This window comes from Globicephala melas, chromosome 1 (assembly GCF_963455315.2).
Source record: "Globicephala melas chromosome 1, mGloMel1.2, whole genome shotgun sequence".
NCBI lineage: Eukaryota > Metazoa > Chordata > Mammalia > Artiodactyla > Delphinidae > Globicephala > Globicephala melas.
In genome coordinates this window covers 169,606,019-169,628,188 of record NC_083314.1, presented here as the reverse complement: position 1 = coordinate 169,628,188, position 22,170 = coordinate 169,606,019, and the positions used below count along the sequence as shown (strand labels likewise).

General features: G+C 48.6%; 1 protein-coding gene and 1 pseudogene across 3 annotated transcripts; both read left to right on the top strand.

The window, feature by feature from the left end:
- Nucleotides 1-27: 27 nt before the first annotated feature.
- Nucleotides 28-13,795, top strand: LOC115867009 (elongation factor 1-alpha 1-like; annotated as a pseudogene).
- Nucleotides 13,796-14,598: 803 nt separating this feature from the next.
- On the top strand, nucleotides 14,599-21,718 carry RPL11 (ribosomal protein L11). 3 transcript variants are annotated; one of them, XM_060309677.2, is made up of 6 exons: nucleotides 14,768-15,047; nucleotides 15,446-15,596; nucleotides 16,612-16,718; nucleotides 17,012-17,143; nucleotides 18,176-18,286; nucleotides 18,718-21,718. In XM_060309677.2, exons 1-6 carry the CDS (start codon nucleotides 14,838-14,840, stop codon nucleotides 18,745-18,747), a joined length of 741 nt encoding a protein of 246 aa, XP_060165660.1. In that variant the 5' UTR covers nucleotides 14,768-14,837; the 3' UTR covers nucleotides 18,748-21,718. The 3 variants fall into 3 exon arrangements, with proteins under 3 accessions (XP_030730978.1, XP_060165651.1, XP_060165660.1); XM_030875118.3 differs by lacking the exon at nucleotides 14,768-15,047 and adding an exon at nucleotides 14,599-14,730 and having other exon boundaries at nucleotides 18,176-18,799; XM_060309668.2 differs by having other exon boundaries at nucleotides 14,762-15,047; nucleotides 18,176-18,799.
- Nucleotides 21,719-22,170: the final 452 nt, after the last annotated feature.

The following is a 22,170-nucleotide window of genomic DNA, read 5'->3' as shown; positions in this document are numbered from 1 at the left end:
AGCTCCCAGCATGGGCAAGAGATCAACATCGTGGTCATCGGCCACGTGGACTCGGGCAAGTCCACCACAAATGAGCGTCTTATCCAAATGCGGGGGTGTCAACAAGAGGACCATCGAAAGGTCTGAGAAGGAGGCCTCCGAGCTGAGGCTGCTGTGCCTGAGTGCCCCCCACCCCCTTTCCAGCCTTGGTTTCCCTGGGAGGGAGCCCTTATGCTGGGGGAGGGCACAGCCCGCTCCCGCTGAGCACCTGCTGGGCTGGTAGGTGCTTTTCTTAATCATTCCAGGCAGGTGGTGTGGCTGCCATTTTCCAGGTGAGGAAATGAGGCTCGGGAGGGTTAAACAGCTCGCCTGAAGGTGGTGCCAAGGTTTAAATTCAAGTGTGCCACACTGTATCTCAGGAGGTAAAGCTGCATCCCCATTTAAAAGGGGGAAAAGGGGGAAAAGGGGCTTCCCTGGTGGCGCAGTGGTTGAGAGTCCGCCTGCCGATGCGGGGGACACAGGTTCGTGCCCCGGTCCGGGAAGATCCCACATGCCGCGGAGCAGCTGGGCCCGTGAGTCATGGCCGCTGAGCCTGCGCGTCCGGAGCCTGCGCGTCCGGAGCCTGTGCTCCGCAACGGGAGAGGCCACAACAGTAAGGCCCGCGTACCGCAAAATAAATAAATAAATAAATAAATAAATAAATAAATAAATAAATAAATAAATAAATAATAAAAGGGGGAAAAGGATTCATTGGCCGTGCATCGATTATGGATGTTGAGGCAGCCCCTGGAGATACACCGGCGAACATAACAAGCCTTGTCCCCCGGGAACTGTTGGTCACACACCATTGTGCCACACGACCAGCTCAGTAACTGTGTGGGTGCTGTTGTGGGTGCTGTAGGGGCCCAGGGCAGGGATAATGAACACGGCCTGGGAGGCCCTGAAGGCTTCCCAGAGGAAGGGACCCCCTCTGAGTCTTGAGGGAATGAGGAGGGTATCCACGGGCCACGAGGAGACCAGAACAGCAGGTCAGAGCACCTCAGGTGGGGTGCGATTGACGAAAGGGGGACATGGGCCTTGACAGCCCTGCTAAGAAGTCTAGCCACTGTCGCTGCAGCCACTAAAGGACTGCAAGCACGGGAATGACGGGGTCAGACAAGTCTTTTAGGAAGGGCACACTGGGGGCAGCAAAGGGACAACAGACCAAAGGGCCCAACACTGTGGTCTGGGAAGCCAGTCAGCAGGTTGTTGCAGCTGAACAGGTGAGCAAGAGTCCTGGCCTGGGATCAGGCAGCAGCAGTGGCATGGAGAGTAATGGATGGAGTCCAGGGGCTCAGAGGTGGGGGATCCACAGAACTTAGGGGTTAGCTCTAGGTAAGGGGGTGAGGGAAGAAGAGGAATTCCTGGCTTGAGAAAGTGGATGGTTGGTGAATACCAGAGGCGGAGCTGGTCTGGGTCTGAACGAGTCTGCCCTAGTTGTGTGACACTTGAGGTGTCCACGGGGCAGCTGTATATTGACGTCTGGAGCTCGGGAGGGAAGCCCAGGTTGGAGACTAGACCACAGGAGTAAGCAGGGCACACGCTGTGGGAAAGGGTAAGGGACAGAGCCCTGGGATGGGTGGAGAAAGAGAAGCCCATGCAGGAGAATGAGAACGGAGGGCCAGGGAGGTGGGTGGAAAACCTTGGAGAAAGTTGAAGAAGCATGTCAACAAGATGGGAGGGTTCTGAGAACCAGCTGCTGCAGAGGCATAAATAAGGAGGATTGAAAAAAGACAGTAATTAACAGGGCATACATTTGTGCCATCGGCTACATAGATCCCGTTTTCCTACTCTTGGCTTCCAGAGGTGCCGTCAGTTGCTGTGGAGCCACTTATGTGGCAGGGGCCAGTCAGGAAAGCTTTAGAACCCTGAGAAAAGACGGGCTGGCCCAGAGCCAGTACGGTGGAGCGTAACCAAGAAGTTCATGGAGAAACAAATGACCGTATGTGGTGGTTCTCAAGTTTTTGGGTCTTAGAAACCCTTTATACTCTTACAGGGACCCCAAAGAGTTTTTGTTTATGTCAATTAGACATATCTACATTTACCATATTCAAAATTAAAACTGAGTTTTTAGGGCTTCCCTGGTGGCGCAGTGGTTGAGAGTCCGCCTGCCGGTGCAGGGGACACGGGTTCGTGCTCCGGTCTGGGAGGATCCCACATGCCGCGGAGCGGCTGGGCCCGTGAGCCATGGCCGCTGAGCCTGCGCATCCGGAGCCTGTGCTCCGCAACGGGAGAGGCCCCAACAGTGAGAGGCCCGCGTACCGCAAAAACAAAAACAAAAACAAAAAACTGAGTTTTTAAAATATTTAATTCATTTAAAAATAACAGTATGGGGACTCCCCTGGTGGTGCAATGGTTAGGAATCCACCTGCCAGTGCAGGGGACACGGGTTCGAGCCCTGGTCCGGGAAGATCCCACATGCCGCGGAGCAACGAAGCCCGTGTGCCACAACTACTGAGGCTGCGAGCCACAACTACTGAGCCTGCGCCACAACTACTGAAGCCCGCGCGCCTAGAGCCCGTGCTCCGCAACAGGAGAAGCCACCGCAATGAGAAGCCCGCGCACCGCAACAAAGAGTAGCCCCCGCTCGCCGCAACTAGAGAAAGCCCGCGCGCAGCAACGAAGACGCAACGCAGCCAAAAATAATAAATAAATAAATCTATTTAAAAAACAGTGATAAACCCCTTACATATTAAATAAATATCATAGTTTTGTGTTTGAAAATAACTATTTTTCAAAACAAAAAAATCTTAGAGCAGTGGCATTGTTTTACATTTTTTGCAGGTATCATTAATGTCTGGCTTAATGGCAGACAGCTGGATTCTCTTATCAGCTTCTGCATTAAATCTGTTGCAATTTCATGTCATGTAGCCTCTAAAAAACACAGCTAGAGGACCTGGAACCACTCTTTGAGAACTGCTTATCTAATATATATTCTAAACTTTGGGAGACTTTATACAAGTTCCTAAGTCAGGACACCTGGGTTCTAGTCCTATCTCCTAATAAACTAATTCATTTTCTTGAAGAATCCACCTGGTCTCTGGATTCTCCTGATCTCCACTCTGCCTTCAGGGCCTAGCACAGCACTTAGAACTGAAATGAACAAATGTTCAGGGTCTCCCAGCTGGCAAGAGGCAGAGCACACCCTAGACTAACATGGTAACCTATATATGCTACAGAATTTTTAGTAGCCTCATTTTCACCAGTGCTGAAAGAAATTCAACTTACCCAGGATCCCAGGGGTAATTCTCAGTCACAGCTACCATTTAACACAGGGTAATGGTTAAGAGCATGAACTTTAGCGTCAGATGCCTTGGGTTCAAATCCTGCCTCTGCTGCTTATTACCTGTGTGACCCTGAGCTAGTCAGTTCATTTCTCTATTATGTCATCTGTAGAATAGAGGTAATAAAACTTCACCGAATCGCTGTGAGAATTCAATGAGATAATCCATGTTAAGTACTAAAAGCAGCACCAGGTACATGGTCAGCATTACATACCTGTTTACTGCTGTTTACTGCTGTTCAAGGCTCACTGTGGCCCTGGGTCATTCTGAGTCTAAAACTTGCTCTGAAAGAAAAACTTAATTGTACAAGTAATACATTCTATTATTTTAAAAATTCAAAGGCATCTCCATACACTGCCCTGTTACTGTCTCCTCTGACTCTCAGCTTACTTGGGAACTTTCTTCTTGGTCGGTAGGCAGATTTGGAAGGCAGAGTGACCCTGGGGTTTTCCCTCCCACTCCTGGCCCAGATGGGCAAAGGCTCCTTCAAGTACACCTGGGTGCTGGACAAGCTGAAGGCGGAGCTGGGGCATGGCACACCACTGACATCTCCCTGTGGAAGTTCGAGACCAAGACACACTACATCACCAACATCAATGTCCCGGGTCACAGGGACTTCATCAAGAACATGATCATGGGCACCTTGCAGGTACCACCAGGAGGGGCTGTCTGCTCTGCCATGGGGGCCCTGCTATGGGGATGGGCAGTGGTTGTTCTAGGACAGGTCTGAGTTGGACCTTCCTCTCTGTCCCTCAGGCCAGGCAGATTGCGCTGTGCTGAACGTGGCAAGTGGTGTAGGCGAGTCTGAGTCTGGCATTGTCAAGAACAGGCAGACCCGTGATTATGCACAGCTGGCCTATACACTGGACGTGAAGCAGCTCATGGTGGCGGTCAACAAGATGGACATCACAGAGCCTCCTTACCGTAGGACGCGCTTTGAGGAAATCAGCAAGGAGGTGAAGGCCTCTCTCAAGAAGATCGGTTACAACACTAAGGCTGTTGTCTTTGTGCCCATCTGAGGCAGGCTTGGGGACAACATGACAGAACCCAGCACAAAGGTGAGGGCAGATGGGGGCAGGGCCAATTACTTGAGACTTTCCAACTCAAATCTTTGGGCTTTTCCTCGAATATAATACCTAGGATTTAGCGTGTGCTTCTAGGCCAGTCACTGTGAGTGATCTCCATCGCCATGGGATACATGATTTGATTCCCATTTTACAGAGGAACAAACAGAGGTAACTCAAGACTACGTGACTAATAAGCATAGAGCTTCACTGTCCAATATGGTAGCCACTGATTATATGTGGCTATTTAAATGATTAAATCAAACAAACGCACTTCCTTAGTTGCATTAGCTACACTTCAAGTGCTCAACAACCATATGTGGTTACCATATTGGACAGTGAAGTTATGAAATATTTGTCATTGCAGAAATTTCTATTGGGTAGTGTTAGCAGAGTCTAGAATTCTAGCCCATGCTCACTGCGTCTAAGCTATCCTACCTCTCAGGATGGGTTAGACGCAGTTATGGGGGCAATATAAATGTCTAAGATATAGTCACTGTGCCCGTGGATCCCAGAATCTGGTAGGGTTTAACATTCCTAGATGAGTGTCACCCTACTAAGGAAGTCTAGCTCTAGTATCAGACCTGGGTTCAAGCTCCATTTCCATCCCTTGCCCACAGTAAAGGGACGAGGGAGGTATTAATGCTCTGGGACTTAGGACTCACTTCATGGGGTTGTGGGAATTACCTGGGAGATTCCACATGGGCATCTGTTCACACAAACAGTTGGCGCTCAAGCGCTAACTGCTACTACTTACTGCATTTGCCTAAAGCCTACCTTTTCTATAACTGACTTGAGGATTCTTAAGCTTTTGCTCCCCGTGTACATAGCTATCTTTTTCTGACTATAAAAGTAATGTCTAACATTTTACAAGGAGCATTTCATGCAGATATGAAGCATAAACTGCAACCCCATGGCTTAACAGATAACTTAGTTTTCATGTAGTTCTTTCTCGACGTTCACAGCTGGACTCAAACTAAATATAATATTCTGTAACACTTCTAATTTTTAAAATTTCCTTGCCATTTAAACATGTTCAGGGGGCTTCCCTGGTGGCGCAGTGGTTGAGAGTTTGCCTGCCGATGCAGGGGACATGGGTTCGTGCCCCAGTCCGGGAAGATCCCACATGCCGCGGAGCGGCTGGACCCGTGAGCCATGGCCGCTGAGCCTGCGCGTCCGGAGCCTGTGCTCCGCAGCAGGAGAGGCCACGACAGTGAGAGGCCCGCGTACCGCGAAAAAACAAAAACAAAAACAAAAAGACATGTTCAGGGGCTTCCCTGGTGGTCCAGTGGTTAAGACTCCATGCTCCCAATGAGGGGGCCCAGGTTTGATCCCTGGTCAGGGAACTAGATCCCACATGCTGCAGCTAAGAGCCCCCTTGCTGCAATTAAAAGATTCTGTATGACAGCTAAAGATCCCACATGCCGCAACTAAAAAAGAACCTGCATGCCATAACTAAAGATGCCGCATGTCACAGTGAAGATCCCGCGTGTTGCAACTAAGACCCGGCACAACTAAATAAATAACTATTTTAAACATGTTCAATAGTTAATGGGTGTGTTTTGTATTGAATCTCAAAATACAGTATTTTGTTTAGCCATATCCATTATTAAATGAAAATGGTGATTAATGATAGAAGAAATTACTATGTGACAGATACCAGACTAAGCACTTTACACATACAGAACCCCATGAAGAAGGCATTTTATTCCCATGTGAAATAAGAAAACTGGGACACAGTTAAGGAATAGCCCAAGGGCACAAGCTTCTAAGAATACTGTTTCTAATTTTATTTAAAATTGCCATAAGCATTTTGGTAAATAAATCTTTGCATGTGTCCTCAATAACTTAATTAGTATAATCTCTAACGAAACAAAGGGTAGGCATTATTTTGGAGTCTTCTGACATATCCTGCCCAATTGCCCTTGAGAAAGATTGGAGCTGCCATTGGCAATGTGTTCCTTTGGGCTGTATTTGAACTTCTGCACACAGGGCACTGTGCTTGGTGCTGAAGGTACTACAGTGAATAAGAAGCAGCTCTGCTCACAGCACTCACAGTCGTGTGTGTGTGTGCACGCGTTGGGAGTGGGGAATAATATCGTGTATGATGACAAGTGCTGAGAAAAATCTAAAAGGTAAAGAGACAAGGTAAGAGTGCGTTAGTGGTAAAGGGGGACTCATCTAAAATGACAAATCTGAAGCTTTTGATGCCTGTTTCCCCACACCGACTTTTTTGTTTGTTTTTTTGTTTTTTGTTTTTGGCTGCGTTGGGTCTTAGTTGCTGCACGCGGGCTTTTCTCTAGTTGTGGAGAGTGGGGGCTACTCTTCATTGTGGTGCACGGGCTTCTCACTGCGGTGGCTTCTCTTGTTGCAGAGCACGGGCTCTAGGCGCACGGACTTCAGTAGTTGCAGCACGCGGGCTCAGTAGTTGCAGCACGCGGGCTCTAGGCATGCGAGCTTCAGTAGTTGTGGCACGTGGGCTCAGTAGTTGTGGCTTGCAGGCTCCAGAGCGCAGGCTCAGCAGTTGTGTCGCACGGGCTTAGTTGCTCCGCAGCACATGGGATCTTCCCGGACCAGGGATAAACCTGTGTCCGCTGTATTGGCAGGCGGATTCTTAACCACTGTGCCACCAAAGAAGTCCCACCCATACCCTGAGTTTTGTTACACATTTCAGCCAGTAAGATAAGGGAGTTTCATGCTCATGTCCTTTTGAGCATTTATTAGGCATCTACCATGTTCTAGATGGTAAAAGAACAAAGCCTGCAGCCAGTGGACTAGATGGTAGACTTGGAGTTTAGACTCAGCTCTCAAATACCTGTGACACCAAACTCCTCGGTTTCCCCAGCTTTAAGATGGAGCTGATGCCAATCTCAAAGGCTGTGCAGGTCTGTGAGTTGGCACAGAGCTAAGTGAGTTGCCAAGTTCATCAAATTAATTGAAGAGCTCATCCTCATTGAGGAGGCTGGTGTTTGATAAGGAGGCGGCCTCATTATCAACTCCTGGTTTAGCCATCTGCCAGTCATTGGTCCTTTGGCAACCTAATTTGACCCTCAATTACCCCCTCTGGAAAAAGAAGGGATACTTTTATTTTTTTTTACAAGTTTGAATTATTTATACAAAATTGCTTATTAAATTTTTTCAAAGCCTCCTACCTCTCCCCTCTCCCCCATCCTCTATAAGAGCTGAGTGTTAATAGAAATGGTAGCCTTCTTCCTTGGGCCACTAATTTTTGAGTCCATGAGGCGAGATGTGTTCTGTGTGGCTTCTGTACTGCATAGCTTTGCTTCTCTTCCATGGAAGAAGGCTTCCTTGACTGGAGCCTCCTTCCCCATCCACCGAAACCTTCCCTGATGCCCCTTCCCCACCCTTTCACCCATGGCACTTGTTGCCTCTTCCCCTTCTGAGAGTCTCACTAAGAACTGAGAGTTCACAGAGCTTGCTGTGAGTGCCCTCAGGGCCAGGGCACCTACACTCTCCACAGTGCTGTGGTAGGGGCCGGTGTTCCCTTTGATACAGGTGGGATACTGAAGTTTCGAAGCCTAGACGTTTGCTCAAGGACCTACGGCTGAAAGGAGGCACTTCATCAGGATCCCAATTGTCTGCCTGACCTATAAGGTCCAAGTGCTGACCAGCTCTTGGTCAGCCCACCTGGCCCTTAATATCAACCACCTTGATTCTTTCTGTATGTCCTCTGTCCTGGATTCCCAGTTAACTGATATATCTTTGAAGGCAAAGATGATGTCTCTGATGAGCTTTGGGTAGGGTTTTTAGAGGAGTAAAGACCATGTCTGCTTAAAAGGCCTGCATACAATGCACTGTCATACTGAAAGTCCTCTTCCCAGAAGGTCTTTTACTCAATAATGTGCCCTTGCTTATAAGTCTGCTTCCTTGGGGAGCATCTTAGTCTTTAGAAGGTATGAGCGTTAGAGTATCTGAGTCTTGTTTTCCTTCTTATTACTAATGTTTACTTAACTTTGCTGAACATTAACAAGTCCTTCCTCTTCTCTGGACCTCAGTTTCCCCATCTGTATAATGAGCAGATGGAATGGGATGTAAGGGCTATTCAGATTCTAGGAATCTCTGCTTCCTAAAACGTATGGGCTCAACTCAGGGGCAATGCCTGCGAGATGTGGAGTGATTGCCACCGTTTGGGGGGCACGTAGTACGCATCAGGTATTGTGCTTGGTGGACTGAGTGTGGTCTTTTGTGTCTTTACACTGTTCTGCCAGTAGGCAGTGATATTGCCGTTTCACAGATGAGGAAGTCCAGGCTCAGAATGCTTAAAGAAATTCCTTGAGGTCCCATGTTAAGTGCGGGCTGGTACCTGGGACAGGCTTTCCCAAGGCTGAGTAAGGTGGACATGTGGTTGCTTTTCCAGATGCCCTGGTTCCGAAGCTAGAAAATTATCAGGAAGGAGGGGAACGTGGTAGGCACGAAGCTACTAGAAGCGCTGGACTCCATCATGCCGCCTGCCTGCCCTGCAGACAAGCCCCTGCGGCTGTCCCTGCAGGATGACTGGGGGTGAGCACATGCTGGGTGGGGGTACTTGAGGTTGAGGGCCCACTAGGGTCTGGTTTCTCTGTCCCTTCAGGTATTGGCACCATGCCCGTGGGCCAAGTAGAAACTGGCATCTTCGCCCCCTGCAACATCACCACCAAGGTCAAGTCCGTGGAGATGCACCGCAAGGCCCTGGCTGAGCCCCTGCCTGGTGACAACATGGGCTTCAATGTGAAGAACGTGTCCTTAAAGGACATCAGGCAGGGCAACGTGGCAGGGGACAGCAAGAATGACCCACCCTTAGAGATGGGAGCTTCCTCTCCCAGGTGAGAAAGCCCGCTTACGGGTGTCCTCCTGAAGTGGCCATACCGTCCTGAGAGCAGGATGGGTCACTGGGTCATTCAGGAAGTGGTCACTGAGCAGAGGCCCCATGCTGGGCTCTTGTCAGCAGTGTAGGTACAGTCAGTCTGGGTTAGTGCCCTGACTCCGCAGTGTATTTGCTGTTTGCCCTTGAACGAGATAGTGCATTTTGGTGACCTGGTTAATTTCCAAAGGACGCTCTTGATGCCTTAAAGCAGGAGTTCTCAAACCCAATGCATTAGAAATCACTGGGGAAGTGGTTCAAAACTTCAGATTCCTAGGGCTTCCCTGGTGGCGCAGTGGTTGAGAGTCCGCCTGCCGATGTAGGGGACACAGGTTCGTGCCCTGGTCCGGGAAGATCCCACATGCCACGGAGGGGCTGGGCCCGTGAGCCATGGCCGCTGAGCCTGCGCGTCCGGAGCCTGTGCTCCGCAACGGGAGAGGCCACAACAGTGAGAGGCCCGCATACCGCAAAAAAAAAAAAAAAAAAAATTCAGATTCCTAGAACTCTCCCTAGTGGTTCTGATTCAGTAGGTTTGTGTGGAACCTGGGAAGCTGTATGCTTGGACCTCTCAGGTGTTTCCTTGACCCAGAGTCAGAATATGAAGCCCTTTCTTTTTTCTTTTTTTTTTTCAATTTGGCCACGCTACGTGCCATGTGGGATCTTAGCTCCCTTTACAAACCCGCACCCCCTGCAGTGGAAGCACGAGTCTTAACCACTGGACTGCCAGGGAAGTCCCATGAAACCCTTTCTTTTTTTTTTTTTTTTTTTTTAAGGACATATTTTATTTAACTGAACATATTCAGATATTATCATTTCAACATGTGACACAAGCCTCATTTTTTTTTTTTTTTTTTTTTTTGCGGTAAGCAGACCTCTCACTGTTGTGGCCTCTCCCGTTGTGGAGCACAGGCTCCGGACGCGCAGACTCAGCGGCCATGGCTCACGGGCCCAGCCGCTCCGCGGCATGTGGGATCTTCCCGGACCGGGGCACGAACCCGTGTCCCCTGCATCAGCAGGCGGACTCTCAACCACTACGCCACCAGGGAAGCCCGAAACCCTTTCTTAATGCAATGTCTAGCACATTCTTCTTCTTTTAAAATAATTAATTAATTAATTTAGTTTTGGCTGCGTCGGGTCTTTGTTCCTGCCCACAGGCTTTCTCTAGTTGCGGCGAGCGGTTACTCTTCATTGCCGTGCACGGGCTTCTCATTGCGGTGGCTCCTCTCGTTGCGGAGCACGGGCTCTAGGCGCTTGGGTTCAGTAGTTGTGGCATGTGGGCTTAGCTGCTCTGAGGCATGTGGGATCTTCCCAGACCATGGATCGAACCTGTGTCCCCTGCATCGGCAGGCGGATTCTTAACCACTGCGCCCCCAGGGAAGTCCCTGGCACATTCTTCTTTGTGCATGTGGAGGCTAGGACTACCTTGCAGTGATCTTGGGATTATTAAATGTGGTGATGTATAAAACAGCTGACCTGGGGCCACCTAACAAGTTAAGTAGCTATTATTATAATCCATTTTTCTAAAAGGTGGGGGGAAGTGGTACACATAATCATATCTATCACTCATAGACATCATTTATACCCAGCTCTGCCACTTCCTCGCTATGAAATTTTGGGTTACACAGGCTCCCTGCTGTGAAAATTAAAGTGAAATGAATGACATTTGCTTTGCATGGGACTTGGCATACCCTATAAACATTCAAATATTCACTATAATTTAAAATGTGTCCAAGGCAGCTGACCCCTTAGCTGGTTAGAGCCAATTCCTTTGAAGGATGCTTGGCTAATACCCTCCCCATACCCCATCCCCCCCAGTTCCAGGTGATCATCCTCAACCATCCCGGCAGCATTGCAGCTGGCTACTCACCAGCTCTGGACTGCCACAGCGCCCATCACCTGCAAGTTTGCAGAGCTGAGAGAGAAGCTTGACCGGCACTCAGGCAAGAAGCTGGAAGACAGCCCTAAAGCCCTGAAGTCCGGGGAGGCAGGCATCACCCAGATGATGCTGAGCAGTCCCATGTGCATGGAAAGCTTCCCTGAGTACCCACCCCTTGGTAAGGCCCAACAGCAACTGGCTACCGGGGCTGCTACCTCCTCCTCCCAGCTCCAGGGAGCCAGTTGCACACCTGAGCTAGGAAGCAGAACCTGGTCAGAGGATCTGAGTAGCAGGTTAGAAGGGCCCAGAAAGGGAAAGCAGCTTGCCTAGTGTCAACGGGAAGGCAGGGGTCACTTTAGAGCCTTGCTAACTCAAAGTGTGGTCCGTGCACCAGCAGCATGGGAATCCCCTGGGAGTTGGTTAGACATGCAGAATCTCAGGCTCCATCCAGACCTGCTGAATTCAAATCTTCATTTTAACAAGATCTCCAGGTAACTGAGGTGCACATCAAAGTCTGAGAAGCACTGACCTAGAGAAGGTGAACAGTAAAGAGATGAGTAGGGACTTTTTTTCCTTCCACTACTCTCTGGTGCAGTGGTTTTCAAACCTAGTGGATTACCAGAACTACTGATGGAGCCTATTAAACCCAAAGGCTCAGATTCTGCAGTCTCTTAGACTCCCCAGTTATCTTAGGCATGACTGCGCTTGAAGCACAAGAACTTTCTGAACTCAGTACACAGGGAATGGCACTTCCTACTCTGTGCTAGGCTCTGTGCTAAACGTTAGGCTGTCAGGGTCACCAAAGCCGTGGAGAAAAAAGCAGCTACGTGAGGCACGGTCACCAAGGCGACCATAAAAGCCGCCAAAAAGTGAGTGGTGATGGCTACTCAGGCCCCTCCAGGCCAGGGGCAGCCCAGGCAGAGCCACACCCTGCGAAAGAGTGGCTCAAGGAGAAGACTTGGACGTGCTCCTCTCTTGCCTGGGCTGTCCTAAACCTGCCCCTGCTAACTGGGTTTTCTTCTTGCTGATGAGCTTCAGGCATGGGGATAAAGCACAACAAGTCATTTTGCCTCTGCTTCTACTGACCTGGATGTGTCAAGCAAGGAGGAAGCAGAGGGGTGCTGGGTCTCATTCTGCCCCTCTGGCTTCCTCCTGGGGGCCTGACTGGTGCAAGAACCAGAGAGCTGGGGTCACAGGGAGGAAAAGGTGTAAAGGGGGAAGCCGGGGACAGCTTCTGGCCCTGGCTTAGATCATCAGTTCCTAGAACAGGACTGGACTCTGGTGTTAGACCCCCTGACTTAAATAGTGTCTATAAATGTTACTGAACTTCTGTGTGCCCATCTATAAAATGGGAAAACAATAGTATTTGCCTCCACAGGGATGTTGAAGTTTGAGTGAGTTGGTGCCTACTGGGCACGGCATATCAGTATCAATTAGCTATTCCTTATTACCACCTGTGGGTACTGCTGTCAAGGGACTCGGCTGGAGAAAAATTGTAGTGGGAGGGAATGAGATGGGAGTTCTTGAGGATAAGCTTTTATGTATCTTCCTAGGTACATGTCTCCCTGAAATTATTTTCTCTACTTTGATGATTTCAGAGTTACAGAGAAGTTTCAAGAAGTCCCACATATCCTTCATCCAGATTCTCCAAATCTTAAATTTACCACATTTGCTTTATCCTTTTCCCTCTAAATATACATTTTTTTCTGAACCATTTGATAATAAACTGCAGATATGCTGCCCCTTTCCTCCAAATACCGAATGTGTATTTCTTTTTTCTTTTTTTAATAGCAAGTAGTTTGAAAGTTTACTGAGGTTTTTTAAATTATTATTATTTATTTGGTTGCACCAGGTCTTAGTCGTGCCTCGCCAGCTCCTTAGTTGAGGCAGGCAGCCTCCTTAGTTGTGGCATGCAAACTCTTAGGTGCGGCATGCTTGTGGGATCTCGTTCCCTGACCGGGGATCCAACCTGGGCCCCCTGCATTGGGAGCATGGAGTCTTATCCATTGCGCCACCAGGGAAGTCCCTGAATGTATGTTTCTTAAACCTAAGGACATTCTCTTATGTAACCAAGCTCACATAATCGGGTCAACATTAAATTACCATGCATACATTTCTGAAGTCTACAGATTTTGCCAGTGGGTCCAATAATGCGCTTTATAGGAACAGAAAATGCAGGATCATGTGCTACATCCAGCTGTCACATCTCTGGAGTTTTGGAGAAGTCCCTCCCTTGGCTCTGCCCACCCTAGGGGTCTGCCTGAGGCCCCTGCTCTGCACTAGTGCTGGGTGCTTGGTAGAGAAGGCTCAGAGGATGGGCCTTTTCTCTTTGCTTTCCTCCATCAGCCCAGCTTCCCAGAAGTGTCCTTTCGTCCCTAAGGATGACACAAGGAGAACCTGGGGGCTTCTACCTCCCCCACGGGGATAAGAGAAGGAATTATGGCTGTAGAAGAAAGCCCCTTCACGCCTTTTCCACCGAAGCCCTGTATGCTCTCCTTTCTCCATTTGCTTCTGTCAAAGAAACCCCCTGACTCACAGCCAGCTTCTGTCTGGGGTGTGGATCTTGGCACAGCACCCCCTTGGGTCCTGCTGATGAGGATTTAGTGCAAACCAGGGAGGCCTGTTACTGTCTGAGGTTGGAGTACTTGTCTGTCAGACTAATCTGTAAGCCATCTTTGTGCCTGCAGGATGACCCTCTCTTCATCATGTACCATGTCTAACACTTTTTTGGGGGGGAGGGGGTTGCTTGAATATAGTGGGTTTACATTAATAAGAATAACCCACTATATTATTATTACCTCATTTAATTTTCACAACAACCTCAAGTGATATAAGTACCAATTTTATTTTTGTTTTTTTTTTTTTTTTTGCAGTACGCGGGCCTCTCACTGTTGTGGCCTCTCCCGTTGCGGAGCACAGGCTCCGGACGCGCAGGCTCAGCGGCCATGGCTCACGGGCCCAGCCGCTCCGCGGCATGTGGGATCCTCCCGGACCAGGGCACGAACCCGTGTCCCCTGCACCGGCAGGCGGACTCTCAACCACTGCGCCACCAGGGAAGCCCAATAAGTACCAATTTTACAGCTGAGGGAAACTGAGGCTGAAGGAGATATAATTAGTAACCTGCCCAAGATCTCATAGCTACTGAGCTAGCCAAGACAGGACCACATCTGCCTGTCTTCACAGCTCAGGACTCTTAAGCCAACACTCTGTTCTAACTACTGTTTAAATGTTTAAATGCCATTTGTTTACACTGTTACAGAGTAAAACTGTTACTTCATAATTTGCATAATTGACAGTGTATTCTGGCAGTCTCAACACGCCAAGAACCAACCGTACCTGAGGCTGTGGGCGGGAACAGCATCCCTGGGGACCGGAAATTCAAGGAAATGCCAGTTCAGGGAGCTTTAAAAACCGGTTTTTGGATAAGCCCACGCCCCAGTGGTCAGCCAGCGTCACTTGCAGTTGACATCTGTGTCCACGAGGGGGAAGCCGATTCTACGCGGCTCCAGACGCGCCTCTCTTCCTCTCCCTCATCTCGCTGGTTAGCCTGGGAAAAGGGTCCGCCTTCTGGCCCATAAGGCCCTGGCTCAGAAGTCTCACTTTCTCTTCCTGTTTCCCGTCATGGCGGTGAGTAGCTGAGGTGTGGGTTTGCTTCCCTTCATCCGCTTCCATCCACGGCCGGCGGAGCCTGCGGGGGTTACCTCTCCCGCCGCCCGAGGAGAACGGAGACCGCGATGCCGGCCGTGCCGAAACTGGCAGAGCCATACGAGCCGAGGCCGCGGAGCTGGACCCTGTCGCTTTCCTCCCATCCTCCCAGGAGCAGGCTCGGGGCAGCCGCGGGAGGCCCAGAAGCACGGCCTGCAGGCTGCAGCGAGGGCCAGTGGAGCGATCGGAGGGGTGTCTGGGACGCGGGGTTCGGACCTGTTGCTGGGCCCCGGGACCTGGTACTGGGGAGCCTCAGCCGGTTCCTCCTCGGGTCAGAGGCCAGGCTTCGGGGGACGCTGCCCAGCCACGTGCTGTTTTCTCACCCCTCACCGGCCGTGTAACGGGGCGCCCTCCGTCACCTTACACTTTGAGCCCCTTGGGGTTCATCCGCATTGTCTGTAACTTTTCCACTCGGTACCTGTCCTGTTTCTGTTCACCCGTTCCGTTCGTGGGGGAAGGAGAAAACAAGACCCCGAGATGTCTTCCTCGGTGCTTCCCACACAAACGTGGTGCTAATTCTTGAACCTTTAGGGCTTTCGGGACTATTTGGGTTGGGCGGAAATGCGCTAAGTACAAATATTAGGCTGGCAGTTCCGGCGGGGTTGTGTGTGTTGACGGCTGCGCTTCCCTGTTGCAGCAGGATCAAGGGGAGAAGGAGAACCCCATGCGGGAACTTCGCATCCGCAAGCTCTGCCTCAACATCTGCGTGGGGGAGAGTGGAGACAGGCTGACCCGGGCAGCCAAGGTGCTGGAGCAGCTCACAGGCCAGACCCCTGTGTTCTCCAAAGGTGAGTCGTGGCCGGCAGGGAAGGGCTAGTGGCTGGGGATGTCGGGATGTTTCTTACCTCGCCTGCTGTCAAGCCTGTTTTGTACCCGTTTTGAAGGTGATATCTCTTTAAAGTATTGCCTTCCTGAGCTTCCCAAGAGGTATCTCCCTTCCAACATAGGAGTGGTATTGGAATACCAGATTTTGTATGAGCCGAGATTAAGCTAAGACTAGCCCAAGTAGAGGTTTTTGCAAGTAACGAGAGTATGAGGTAGCGTGGAAATGTTGGGAATGCAGAAAATGGTATTTGGCTTGATTAGCAGTTAGGGTTACATAGGCTACAGCTAGAACAGGGCTGTGTCCCTAGGCTAACCTGGTTCGCATCCCGGCTCCATCACTTGCTAGTCTGTGACTTTGGCTTCTCTGGGCCTCAGCTTCCTTATTTGCATACAGGGGATGGTAGTACTTGCATTACAAGATCGCGGGGGACAGGATAGGTTATATGAAATGCCTGCTGCATACCAAGCACAGTGTAGGCATTACTGTTGTTACATTTTTTGTTTTTAGAGTTTCATTGCTTTGGGGTAATGGAATATGGCAAGTCCTTGGAATCACAGCCTGCCTCTTACTACCAACTGATCTTGTGCAAGTTAACCTTTCACGGCTTCTGTGAAATGGGGATACAATAAGGTTTTAGCAAATATTAGCTATTATTAATAAACATTATTAGTAGAATGCATGGTCATTTTCCTTTAGCTTATACTGGTTATGAACTTGCCCTCCCTGAGACTTTGACATTATGGCTCTGAGGTCTTAATCGGTCAAGTATGGCTGAGTGACTTGGAAGTTGGAAAATCTGTTTCTGTGTTACAAATGAATCTGATTAACGGATACAAGTTGACACTGATTAGAACATCACTTTAGAATGTGGATGGATACTTAATGTCACTTTGGAGTCATGGAGATGATTTTCTGGGGAAGAGGGGAGTGCAGCGGGAGTATGATAACAGCTGACTCCTTGTTACCCCTGCCTGCAGCTAGATACACCGTCAGATCCTTTGGCATCAGAAGAAATGAAAAAATTGCCGTCCATTGCACAGTCCGTGGGGCCAAGGCAGAAGAAATCCTGGAGAAAGGTCTGAAGGTGAGGCTGATCCCTCCGTGGGATAATACTGAAAGCACCAGTTAGCACATAGTAGTTACACTTAATGTTCTGCCTTCTGACTTTTTTGAACTTCTAAAGGGTTTTTCTCTTCCCTTTGAAAGTTAGTAGTTATATGATGTCCGTAGCTGTGATTTCGTGTAGTGGGAATATCAGATTTTGTTGCTGGCCAAATTACATTGAATTGTGTCTTGGGGGTCCTGAGTGTTGCAAGCTGAGCTAGTTATTGCGGGGTAGAGTTGACAGGGAGTGATTGCTGCGTGTTTTTCCCTCAGGTGCGAGAGTATGAGTTAAGAAAAAATAACTTCTCGGACACTGGCAACTTTGGCTTTGGAATCCAAGAACACATCGATCTGGGGATCAAATATGACCCAAGCATTGGTATCTACGGCCTGGACTTCTATGTGGTATGAATACTTAACCTTTTCTACTCCTGGTCTGTGAGAGTGCAGTCTGTTCCTCCTTTATTTCATATGTGCTATCTTGATGGTGACATGTTGGGTTGGGGCTCTGAGTGTTGTCTGTCTTCTCTCCCTTGGGAAGATACACCTCGTTTGTGGCAGGTGTGGGGATATAGCACTGTGAACTAGATGGACAAGATCCGTGACGTTTACGGTCTAGGATCTAGCAAGCACTGATGTTGCTCAAAGGTGGGCGAAGGAAACAGTTCCATGCAGCCACTGAACTGAAAATTTGAGAGACGGTATTGGGGTTGCATTTGGCGTCTGGGTTGGCTTCACTGAGGCTGCCCTTTCCCTGCTTCTTCCCTTAGACTCTGGGAATGGGGTGGCTTCCATCCAGAGGACGTGGAAGCAGGTTTGACGATGGGGCTGTTTGCTCAGGATGGGGATTTTAATGGAGACGTGACCATTTGTGTCACTGTAATGTTTTGGTCCAACCATCAAAGTAAATAAATGGCAAAACCCTGAAGTCCTGACTAGTATGAACCTGAAGGATGGCAGCAGTCTTCATACTAGATTTGAATATCCAGAGAAATGGTGGTGAGAGTTGGGTGCTCACGGGGGATGACAAACCTTTAAGAAGCACTTTTGAGCTGAAGCAGAGGAGAGAAATAGTTATTTCTTTGTGCTTCTTGGAAGTTTAAGATTTCTACAATGCACATGTTGGAGTAAAATTTATTTGCTTTTTTTTTTTAAATAAAAGTGCTTTGGGGCATGGGGGCAGTGGTGAATCCTTAGCTGCCATTGGAAGTTAGGTAGGGGAGCGGGGAGGAGCTGCAAGTCCAGCCTCCAGAGCAGACCTATAGTGTATAGGAAGGCGATGTGTCATCTAGGATGCAGGTTCCATCAGACACTGAGATCGTGGGTCTCTTGGGCCACCAGGTAACTCTTGAAGATCAGTCACTCCAATGTGTGAGTCTTGTCCATCTGCTCTTGACTCTGAGCTGGCTAGGTGACTGTTGGTTATTCCTGGGACAGGTGCTGGGTAGGCCAGGTTTCAGCATCGCAGACAAGAAGCGCAGGACAGGCTGCATTGGGGCCAAACACAGAATCAGCAAAGAGGAGGCCATGCGCTGGTTCCAGCAGAAGGTAAAGCTTGATGTGTCTCAGGTGAAGTGGTGGAATGTGGTGTTGGTGAATGGAGTTGGGACTCGGGGATGCAAAGTCTAGCGCCCTTTGGTGGGTAGCTCTTTTAAAGGTGGAACATTTGGGCAACTTGGAAAATGGGCTTCCAGGGTTGTGGTTTAAAAGAACACCCAGAACCAGGCTTTCTCCCCAGCCCCGTGAATGCAGATAGCTGGAAGGGGAGGAATATGGCTTTAATAGGAGCCCCTTTTCTCGGGGTATAGTGCAGTTGAGCATAGTGTAGCAATTGTTAAAGATGGCCAGCTTCCTGTTTGGGGATATGGGATTCAAAGCCGAAGTTCATGTACCTGATTTGAATTCTTGAACGTTAGCCATTGCTGCAGTCTTTACTGTTAACCGCCTGTTCTGAAAAAATAAAATCTGTTCTCTTTCAGTATGATGGGATCATCCTTCCTGGCAAGTAAATTCCCGTTCCTATCCAAAAGGCTAATAAAAAGTTTTCAGTGAAATGTACAATTACTGTTGTGTGTTCTGTGAAAGGAGCCTGGCCATATTCAAGTCCTTGGACCTCAAGCCACTTAAAGCTTCGATGGGAGTAGCTGGTAACAACCCTGTCACCCCTGATTGGATGCCAGTGTTTCCTGGCAGATCCAAACCTGAGAACTTCCGCAGCACTGTCTGTGCTCACCACACCCTTGTTGACAGGCTGTGGTGCAGTGACCCCGTGGAAACTGACTGTAGAGGGGAGGGAGTGGTTGGGGCTGGGTTTGAATTTAGAGCCTTGATTAAAGTGGGGTGCAGGGCTCCCCTCTGTTCAGCAATTCTGCTCTTCATTAGAGGTTTTACCAGCAACGATGTATGAAAGGATCAGAGGCTTTGGTGTGGTGCTTGGGATTAAATATTGGACTCAGTTTTCCTTTAAAATGAGAATCTAGAGTTGATGAGACTGTAAGTAGAGAAAGGGAGTGGTCTTTGAGACACATTGCATGGATGTGATTCCTCGCCCTGCATTTTATTAGCTGTGTTTAAATCTGCCTCAGCTTCCCCGTGTGTATCGTGAAGGCAATAATGGTTATATCCCTCAGGATTAAACGGTTTGATACTTGTAGGATGCTTAAACATGTACCAGGCACAAAGTGCTCAAAAGGGATTAATTTTGTGTTATCATCTGTGAGAAATGTTACTCTTAACCAGTTTGCTCCCCCTTTGGTGTGAAAGTGGAACGTGTCTTGCCTGTACTTTACCAGGTCACTGAAGCAGTGACATTCAAAAGCCACCATTTCTCTATTGGACACAATACTTGGCCAGTGGTTCATAGTTTAAATTTTGAGCACAAGTTAACTCAATAATTTACTCACTTGTGACAAGTGAGTTCAGTTGTCCCTGGGCCACCTTTTCGTTGCTGTTAAATGGTTCTCTAATTTAATAGCTGCCTTCGTAGGTATTTTTAAACCTTGAAGTTATTTGGTATGCGCAACTGTTTATGAAGATACTACTTAGTCTTCCTGATAAAGTCTTAGGCATCAGATCCAGATGCTTAAAGGAGAGAATCATGAAATGTGTTAGCATAAACCTTTTGTTTCACTTAAAACATCAATGTGCATTCACTTCTCAGTCTTTTACTGTGGGCCACCACTTTGTAAATGGAGTAAAGACTTGTGAACGAGCCCAATTCTTGTGATTCAGCTTCACTTTTACAGGTGGGTGCACCTCATTGTTAAACATCTGTAATTACACTAACAACTACAACTGGAATAAACATCTTAGAGAACAAAGTAACTCTTGGTGAATATATTAGTTAACAAGGACTGGGTGCTAGCTGCTGTGGGAAGTCAGTATATTTTCCAGAGGTGGGAGTGTATGCTAGCTTCATCTAAATAAAGCACTGCAGGAAAATGAAATGTAGAAAGTGGAAGTCCTGATAGTATTGCCGTCCTTGTGCTCTTTACTGTTAGCCATTTGCCGTGTAGCTGTGTTTTTAAGCTTGTGGTACTATTTAGTTTAACTGTACACCTGCCCACCCTCCATTTGTTCCTGCTGTATTGTGTACTCAGTTGAGTTCACTTCCCATTTAAAAATTAAACCGCCTGGGCTTCTGGCCCAGAGGGAAAAAGGCCCTAGGGAGTTTGGAGACTAGCTGGATTTTACTCATAGTTCTAGCAGTGGTATTTTAGGTGAGTGATGAAACATGTTGGGAACTGGAACAGGTGAGGACGCTTCCTTAACCAGTTTAGAGCAGCAGTGGCAGGAAAGCTTACCCGCTCTCTGATTAGAAGCTTGGCTTCCAGACAAATGTCACACAGGGTCTGAAGCATTGATGTTTGGGTCGAGCTGGCTTGGATCACTTGGGTGTTGTTAGAACTCCTGTAGGCCCCACCTCAGACCCGAATTCCTTTAACAAGATCTGTAGGTGATATGTATGCATACTAAAGAGTAGAAGCGCTGACCGCATCCTAGGTCAAAACAGAGAGGAGAGGGAAGGCATAACGGGGAGACTTCTTTCATAAGTTTAGTTTTATGAAGTTCCTTCTGTGTGGTTTTTCTCATTTCCTCAGCTACTGCCCATGAAAACTTAGGTAGATGTTAGGTGACTCTGGACCCACGCTACATGTGGTTGTCCAGAATAAGGTAGTGTCCCTGGCGGGCATCTGTCTATCCCAGTTTCAGGCTCGGGAACACTAGATGCTGCTTGGATGAATGAATGTTGTAGTCCTGCAACTACCCTTTGGGGTAGAGTTCTCAAACTGGGGCAGTGTTGCCCCTCCCCATCCTGGGGTATTTGGATATTTGTGGGGGTGGGCTTTTGGTTATCACAGTAACCAGGGCTGCTATGGGCTACTGGAGGTCAAGGGTATCAAATAGTCCGCCATTCGGGACGATCACAAATGTGTGATGTGCTATGGGGGTAGTTACAGGGTGGTTACTGGTGACTTTAGCTACATGATGGGCTAGCTAGCCAGCTGTGCAAACGCTAGCAGGTCCCAGTCTGGTTGAGGAGCAGCAGGGAGACCACAGCCAGAGGGAGCGAGGGAATAGTCAGGTCAGGCCTGTGCGGAGCCAGATCGCAGAGCCTGCTATTGGAGGCTCCAGCTGTTTGGCGAGACAGACTTTAGGAAGGGGAACTAGGGCAGAAAGGGAGGGACCACGTGGGCTGTTGTTCCAGGGTGCTGGCACGTCATCCACATCGGATAGCCAAACGGACGGGAGAGATCAAAATCCAGCCAGGGAAGTGTAGTCACAGGAAATCATACATGTGCATATGTTACTGTTTTGAGCTGTTAGGTAGAAAACGTGCCAGATAACTTCAGTCAGAAGTGATTGCATGAGAATCACAAGACTAAAGACAGTTTCTCCATTGGAAATGCTAATTCACAAACATGGCTCATGTTACCTTCCGGCCTTTTTTTTTAAAAAAAAAAACAAATTGAGAGGAAACTATAGCTATAATCTGTGCGCTTTTTTCTCCTCTTAACATAAGGTGTTCTCATGTCATTACAGTGGCTTCATAACATGCCATCCTTTAGCTCTATAGGCCAGACTACCTTAATCCATGCAGCCGGCACCAAGTGTCAGGAATGTCAGCTCCACAGAACTGCCCCGGTAGAAGCACTGTCGTCCTGTTTTCTTGGCCCTCTGTCCAGTGAGTGTGTGTAAGGTTCTTGTATCTTAAAGCTGTTGGATGGTGTTATATAAGTTCTGCTCTGCTTCTGCCAGCGTCGTGACCATAGGCAAGTAACAGCACATTTCAGCCTCTCTTGCCCTCTATAGCAAAGCCTATTGGGTTTTGTGCTTTTGCCTTTTCCTCCAGCTTAACCACCCGCTAGTCCCAACCTGTTAAACTCCATGTGTACACAGAGGCGCTCTAGCCGACTGGTGAGTAAAGACTA

Excerpts from the sequence above, each read along its gene's own strand:
- RPL11 (XM_060309668.2), top strand. The coding sequence starts at position 14,838 with ATGCCGGCCGTGCCGAAACTGGCAGAGCCATACGAGCCGAGGCCGCGG. Across the intron at positions 16,719-17,011 it reads TCCTGGAGAAAGGTCTGAAG|GTGCGAGAGTATGAGTTAAG; the intron begins GTGAGGCTGATC and ends TTTTTCCCTCAG. Across the intron at positions 17,144-18,175 it reads ACGGCCTGGACTTCTATGTG|GTGCTGGGTAGGCCAGGTTT; the intron begins GTATGAATACTT and ends TTCCTGGGACAG.